Raw genomic sequence first — 8034 nt, 5'->3', positions numbered from 1 at the left:
ACGGGAGCCAGAGTAGTGACTGCGGGCTGTTTCAGGCTGTCCTGAAGTCGTCACTGAAGAATTCACACTTAGCTGCGTCCTGACTCCTAGGAAGGAAAAACCGTGTGAAAATCAGGGAAAGTGCGTCCCAGGCAGGGCGAGCAGCTGGAGAAGGGCCCCGACGTGGGAAGCTTGGTGTGTTTGAGGCGAGAAGGAGGCCCCTGTGGTCGGGGGCAGTGAAGGCTGTCAGGGTGGGCGGGGCTAGACCAAGGGGAGCTCTGTAGGTACAGGGAAGGGATTTGCCTTGTGTCCTAGATGGGACGGGAAGCCATTGGAGTGTTGGCAGCGGGATAATCTAATCTGATTTATGTTTACAAGTGATCACTCTGGGTCCCCTGGGGAGAAGGGCTCGCAGGGAACAGGAGTAGAAGAGAAGCAGGGGGACCAGTCAGCCAGTAGGCAGCTGTTGATTCTTGGCTAAGGATGGAGAGGTCGGGAAGTCAGGCAATGGGAGGGGGTGATGGTGGGGGCAGTGGGTAGGGGGCAGGATGATGGATTGCATGTATTCAGTGAAGCAGCAAGAGGAATCAGGCAGCCCTGATTTTTTTTGTTTTGGCCGCACCCTGCGGCACGTGGGATCTTAGTTCCCTGACCAGGGATCGAACCTGCGCCCCCTGCGTTGGAAGCGTGGAATCTTACCACTGGATCCCAGGGGAGTCCCAGCCCCAGTTTTTGAACTGGGCAATTCAGTGAATGGTGGTGCCTCTCTCTGAGATGGAAAAGACCAGAGAGGAACGTTTTAGGGAGTAAAGCCAAGAGTTCCTTTTTTTTTTTTTTTTTTTTTTTTTTTTTTGCGGTACGCGGGCCTCTCACTGCTGTGGCCTCTCCCGCTGCGGAGCACAGGCCCCGGACACGCAGGCTCAGCGGCCATGGCTCAGCGGCCCAGCCGCTCCGCGGCACGTGGGATGTTCCCGGACCGGGGTACGAACCCGTGTCCCCTGCATTGGCAGGAGGACTCCCAACCACTGTGCCATCAGGGAACTTCCCGGACCGGGGCACGAACCCACGTCCCCTGCCTCGGCAGGCGGACTCCCAACCACTGCGCCACCAGGGAAGCCCAAGAGTTCCTTTTGAGCCGTGAAAACGTTGAGATCCTATTAGACACACCAGTGAAGAGGTAAAGACGGCAGCTAGGACGTCTAGGTGTGGACTTTGGGGAGGGGGTCAGGCTGGAGTGACTCGGCAGATAGACGAGATGCCAAGGCACAGAACCGATGGACGTCACCTTGGCACCTGAATTTGGGGTGAAAGAAGGAAGGAGGAGTTGAGTTTCTACTTTGAGCATCGGGAAGGATGCTGATGCCATGACAGAAACAGGTTGTGGAGACAGACGAGGCGTCTGTGGACCTGTGGGGTGGTAACCGCTACTGACTTTGGTCTTGAACAAGTTTGAATTTGATGGAAATACAAGTGCTTAGAGGAAGTTGTTTAATAAGCAGTTAGAAACAAGGGACTAGTCTCAGGGAAGAGATGGGTCCCAGGAGCATGTTTTGGTTCATTGTCAAGGTCCCTGTGGAAGTGAGGATACAGAGTGATAAGGCTCAGGTGGAAAGATTAATTTTGACCAAATTCAAAAGAAAATGAATCATCTTTCAGGATGCCAACATCTTAAATTTAAAATGGGACCTGTACCTATGAGTTACTTGGGTTATTGATTTTTAGAAGATTGCTGAGAGCACAAGAGCAAAAGGGGGCCCCTTTAATCAACTCAGATAGCCAACGAGCCCCCCTTGTGTTCAGTCACTTCTCAGAGAACCAGCCCTGCCCTTCCCAAGTCCCTGCTCCCCCGCACAGCATGGAGGAAACGTGCAAACTGTGGAAGGATCTGTCCCACATGTCCTTGCTTTCTTAGTAGAAAATATGGGACACAATTCGACAACTTCTTGATGGCTCAGGGACCTCACTGAGGACCTCTGTGCTTTTTATTGGCTGTGGTCGTGCTGGGACAGCCTCGTCACGGTGGGGGGCTGGGGTGGAGAGTTGAGGCTGGTGGCCCTTCACTAAGTGGCCTGCGCTCCCTGTGCTTTTATAGGAACTTGGTTTCCTTTTCGAAGTGTTTTAATTCCCTCCCCGGTCGCACGGTGTCTGGACCATTGGCTGGAGTATTTCATCCCTCCTGGTTGGGAGAGGGTTGTGGTGTGGCCTTCGCTTGGCTCCTATGCCTGGAGCCCTAGGGACCCACCCCTTGAAAGTTTAGAGAGTATTTTTCATTGATCGCATTGCTGTTTCCCTACTAGCACATCCAGTCTTAACAAAGCATCACACAGCACAGGAACTCAATATTTTGTAATAACATGTGTGTGTGTGTGTGTGTGTGTGTGTGTGTATGTGTGTGTATGTATATGTATCTGTGTATATATATGTGTGTACATACATACATGAGTATATACACGCACACGCACACACATACATATACACATACATGTATATATACACATAGACATATATACATGTATGTATGCATATACATGTATACACACTTACACACATACATAACATACATATATGTATATACAGTACATACATACACATACATATATATTCTGTTATATATATAAAATTGTTATATTCAGTTGTATGTATATATACATATATATAAAATGGAATCACTTTGTTGTACACCTGAAACTAGCACAACATTGTAAATCAAATATACTTCAATTAAAGGAAAAACCTAAATATCTGTGCAAAAATAAAAAAAAAACCAAAATAAAGCCTCGTAGAACAGAGCGTGCTTCTCGGGCGAGTTCCCTGTGCACAGCTGGTCTTGGCCTCAGGGAGCTGATTCTCTCTAACTTCTTCCCTGACCTTCTATGACGGTGGCATCTGGAGCTTTAGCTGTGGTCCTCCTGCCTGAAGTCGGCTTCACTTTGCCAGTCGCGCACAGACTCTGTTTTAGCTTCTGGCCTCATCAGTGTGGAATGTGCTGCAGTAAACGATGGGCCTTGGAGCTGGTAGGAACCCTAGAGACCGTGGTGGCAAATATCCTGCTGCTCAGGGAGGATAGGGGATCAGGGAGGACACTACCCACCTCCCAGGACTGAAAGGGGAGGGGCTTTGGTGGTACCGAGAACTTTGGGGGACCAGAGACCTTCAGTGGCCGACATTTTCTGAGCACCTTCCAATGCACAGGTTTATAAAAGCAGAAGGGCACCAAGGAGCTCTTCATCTTTCAGAGTCACTGCTCATCACTCATAGTGGCTAAAGTTAAAAACACGAACGGAGGAATGATTAATAATATGATTAATAATGGTTCACTCATTTGATGGATGACTAAGCAGAGGAATCTCTAAGACCACAAAGGTAGATGGTTTAATGTTAGAGCAAAAATGATGGATTCAAAGACGAAAGTACGTTTTGTGCCCATAACCATGTTAGAACTAGGTGAGATCACATAGGTCAGAGTCGTGTGATGGTAATGGGACTGTGAGATTAAAACATAGCATTTCCGGGCTTCCCTGGTGGCACGGTGGTTGAGAGTCCGCCTGCCGATGCAGGGGATGCAGGTTCGTGCCCTGGTCTGGGAAGATCCCACATGCCGCAGAGCGGCTAGGCCCATGAGCCATGGCCACTGAGCCTGCGTGTCTGGAGCCTGTGCTCCGCAACGGGAGAGGCCACAACAATGAGAGGACCGCGTAACGCAAACCACCACCCCCCCCCCCAAAAAAACATAGCATTTCCAAACTTTCTCTACTGCTGATTTATAATTCCCGTCATGAGAAGACATACAAATAGGGACTTCCTTAGTGGGTCAGTGATTAGGACTTTGTGCTTCCACTGCAGGGGCCTGGGTTCGATCCCTGGTTGGGGAGCTAAGATCCCAAAAACCTCTAGGCCAAAAAAAAAGAAAAGAAAAGAAAAGAAAAAGAAATACAGCAAAATGCAGCTGACCATCATTGACACGACATATGCCTTGAGTTGCTTTTCTGGCAAAGGGGATGATTTGCTCTATTTCCTGCTCACAGTCTGCTAGTGAACGTGGGGCTGGTGACGTGGGAAGGAGTGTGGGACTCCAGTTATTGAACAGGGTCGCCTTTGCACAGCTTTGATTTCAGCCTCCTTCACTCCATCTTCCAACTTTAACGGTGCCGAGTATCCATCTACGCAGCTTTCCTTCCTTTGCTTCATCCGCAAACGTCGCATCTTCCTTTTGTTTCATTTCCATTTTGTAGGCTGTTTTAGGACTGAAATGATTGCTGAGTATGAATGAAGAGATTCAGGACAAGGTACAGCCAAAGTCAAACCCTTAATTTTCACAAGGGTGGTTTATCTAGATTGTGGTTCAGCTGTGGACAACTCACCCCAGACAGTTGGGAGTTTGATTTCATTGCAATTTGTGTTTACGGGTGACCCAAGAGTTGGGTGCAAAGTGTGATGCCTGGATTGCCTCACATCCTGGCATGAACTAGGATAAAGCCTGACACTGAGGCCAAGCTGTCAATGTGTTGATGGGATAACTGAACCCTGCAGAAGGCAGCCACTTGAGTACTTTGCTTCTAGGCAGAGTCTCAAATGAAAGTCACTTCTTTTTTTTTTAAAACAAGATAAAGGATTTTAATATGTTTCAAGCAAAGTTTAAGAAACTAATCAGGTGGAACGAGGCCTTATGAAAAATTCCCCAATTAAGAAAAATAAGTACAGGTAAACAGGCAGGAAAATCAAATTAATACAAGGATAAAAAAATAAAATTTTGCTCCTAATTATTACCTACAATAGTGTTTTGTAAAAGAAAGCATTGTTTCTAGGATTTGCTTGAGATTTCTTTTATATTTTTTCTTAAAGATATTTTAAATGTAAGTAATATATGCCACGTTAAAAATTCACACTTTTCATTAAGGGATAAAATGAAATTTGAATTCCCTCCTTCGCTCTCTGGTCCCCTGGTCCCTGACCTGAAGGTAACCAATGTTAGCAGTTAGCAAGTCACCTTCCTCAAAGCAAACACTGGCCCGGGTTGCTAGTGCTTTGAGCATCGTAAAAGGGGGTGGCCGGGCCCGCTGATTGCGGCCAGCCCTGGGAGATGCCTGTCTGTTTCCCTCATTGTCCCAGAGAAGCAGGACTTCCTCTTTCTGACTGATGACACATTGTGAAGCCACACATTTTCATGGTCCCTTTACTCCTGAGCCAGCTGTCAGGCAGAGACAGGGTCTCCGAGCACAAACTGTTGAACCCTTTCATGTCTGGTTTCCTGAGTACGAAAAGGCAGGGCTAGTTCTTGCTGCCTGGTTTTTCATCTCTTTCCTAGCGGTCTAGCCTATCAGTGTACCCGGCTGCCCCAAAACGGCCACGGAAGGACAAGGCTGAAAAGCTCTCCTCTGATCAGGCCTGTTGGGATGGTTTGGGAAATTACATTAAAAAATTTGAAACTTGATCTCTCGACACTTACGGTCATGGGTGCTTTTAGCCTAACGGGTCTTTGTATTACATCTTAAAGTGGGAATTTTAATATTTATAATTGAACATTCCTCAGATAAATATAAAATTCAGATGCGTAGTTTTACCCAGTGCCCATTGCTTCTTCCTGTAACGCGTTTGTCAGGTGTTTATTCAGCCAACTCAGCATCGTGGTTCCTATGCAGAATCCATGCCGCTTGGAAACAGCCTGTGTGATCCTCACACAGAGAAGAATGTGGGCTCCGAGCAGAGACGCAGTTCACTCGGAATTTGAGACCCTCGAGGCCTGCCGTCCGCCACCCCCGGTCCTTCAAGACTCAGCACGATCATCTTCTCTTCTTGAACCTGTTTCTTGCCATCCCTCCCCACCCAGGCTGAGTTAGGAAGCTTGTGGTCTGTCTCCTCACTGGGCAGGGAGCCCCTTGAACCAAGGCTCGGTCTCATTCTGCTTTGGGCCTGGTACGTGCAGGCACAGGACACCCATCTGCAGAGTGGCCGAGGGGACTTGTTCTGGTCTCTACAGGAATTTCTCTGCTTTTGTTTCTGATGACTCAGATGGCATGGATTAGTCCTGTTTGATCTGTTATCAGCATGGGAAACGAACGTGCCTTGTGGACCCTTGACACTGAGAAGGGTAGACCCCGCAAGGCAAGAGGTGAGCATGGTACATCCACAACAGGTTCTGGGTGAGCGCGGGACCCGCACCTCTTAGAAGTGCGGTGTTTGGGGCTCGGCGTAGATTTGCGGAATGCCTGCGTGCATGAGTGAACTGATGTTGCGTGGCCGTGGGTACTTGAACTCTGTTTCCACTTTTGTGTCCCTCAAAGTCTGTGCATAATCACTAGAGAATATGGAGGGTACAAAAGGGTTCTCAAGAAGCGGCGTGTCCCGTCCCTCCCGCCACAACGGTGAATCGGTGATGCCAGGTCTGTGTTAGAAGACCATCCCATCTCATGAGACTCCCATCTCCCAACCCCCCCCCCGCCGCCCACCATGGTGTGCTTGGAGATCATTGCCCCCCCCCCGCAGAAAGAGGCGTGGTCTGTGTCAGCTACCAAAGCTGCCCGTCATGTGCAACTTGGCTTTTTAACAGAGCTCAGTGATGGGCTTGTCCGTCCTCTCCCTGGAGTGTGTGTGTTTGCGGAAGAGAAGGTGGCCAGCACGTTGTCCCATAGTGAGGGGTGAGGGGACACCAACTTGCCTCTCCCCATCCTGCTCCCCTCTGTGTTAACAGCTCTGGAATTCTCAGGGCTCCCTAGCATCAAATCATGATCTCGTGGAGGCTCCCCTGGAGCCCATCAGTTCCATGGTCTCGGGGGGACGGGACAGGGTGAAGAGGTGGAGAGAGCCGTGATGGGAGTGGTGCTCACGGGAGGTCTGTGGGGGGCACTGGGCTTCTCCAGGTCTGAAGTGCGGGGAGGGGGTCAAAGCGTACACTCGGCCTGTAAGATGGGGGCGCCGCTCGGGATGAAGATCAGTGCAGACACCCCACGTGGCGCCAAGTTGATTCATGCCCAGCTCTTAGACGTAAGCCTCCCAGGCACTTCTGGCCTAAGTGGAAGTTTCCTCTTCACCCCAAATAAATGAGTAGTAGCCAGAGGGCAGATAAGGAAAGAGCGGGCAGGGGAGGAAACAGGAGGTTGAGGAGGGTAACATGCAGAGGTGAAAAGAAACTCTGCATCAGCTTCCTGTCGGGGAAAACGTGGTTCTCCCTCGGGGGCCAGACAAGCTCCCCGGATGGTTCAGGGAGAAAAGTGAGAGGAGACGCAAGCAACACGAGATGCCTGCAGGTTAGAGCAGAGCAGAGAGGACAGAGGGAAGTGGGTCTGGTTTCCAGGGAGTGCTGGGCCCTCGCGTTGGCTTGGCGCTTCTGGGTATGGGCACCTTCGTGAGGCCAACCTTCTGAGGCTGATTCTGGAGGAAGTGAGTCATCGAACACCCAGCTATACCCTGAGCAAGTTTGTCCCTCTGTCCACTTATGGCAGAACCTCCTCTGATGCTCAGGGTTCCAAAACAAGGGCTGGCGAGGACATCGTTTCAGAGTTCTCCCAGCCGTTTCCCTGGTTACTAGTTCCCTGAGATGCCCTTCCCAGTGAGTGAATGAATGAATGATTCCCTGGTCATATGAGGTTAGGGGATGCTGCATCCCAGTTTCCCCCTGGAGAGTTACAGAACAAGTTAGTCTATCACAGGCTCTGAAATTCCTGCACTGAAGGAATTTAACATGTCATCTTTCAAGCCAACTGGACTGTGGACAGGCTTGCTGTATTTCTATTGCAAAACCACACAGACTATGTGGATGGGGCCCCCTGGATTAAACAGTATATGCAGCCCTTAGAGGGTGGTCTTTGCCATGGACTTTTCCCCTCCTTTAAGTAACACCTCTTAACATCTTGAGAGATTCCTGCATTCTCTGGGGGCACAGTTCAGGAGACACGGGAGTAAGATACTGTCTTGCCCATCAGGGGTGTGCAAACAGCACTACTTTCACAGCATTTGTGGGGCAGTCTGAGTGGGGTGGACTCGTGCCCACTCATCCAGTCCTGCCTGGAATCCACAAAATCCTTTTGCAGGATGGTTTTTTTTTTTTTTTTTTTTTTT

At 49.5% G+C, this 8034-nt stretch overlaps 1 protein-coding gene across 1 annotated transcript in view; it reads left to right on the top strand.

Moving 5' to 3' along the window:
- The first annotated feature begins 6882 nt into the window (after nucleotides 1–6882).
- Nucleotides 6883–8034, top strand: part of CDRT4 (CMT1A duplicated region transcript 4) — a 5400-nt gene continuing 4248 nt past the window's right edge. The window contains exons 1-2 of the mRNA XM_007462671.1: nucleotides 6883–6960; nucleotides 7327–7360. Of these exons, the coding sequence (XP_007462733.1) occupies nucleotides 6883–6960; nucleotides 7327–7360 (112 nt within the window). The remainder of the gene's footprint in view (nucleotides 6961–7326; nucleotides 7361–8034) is intronic.

This window comes from Lipotes vexillifer, unplaced genomic scaffold (genome assembly GCF_000442215.2).
Source record: "Lipotes vexillifer unplaced genomic scaffold, Lipotes_vexillifer_v1.1 scaffold982, whole genome shotgun sequence".
Classification (NCBI taxonomy): Eukaryota; Metazoa; Chordata; class Mammalia; order Artiodactyla; family Lipotidae; genus Lipotes; species Lipotes vexillifer.
Note: the sequence above shows the minus strand (reverse complement) of the source record. Positions and strands in the feature narration are given on the sequence as shown.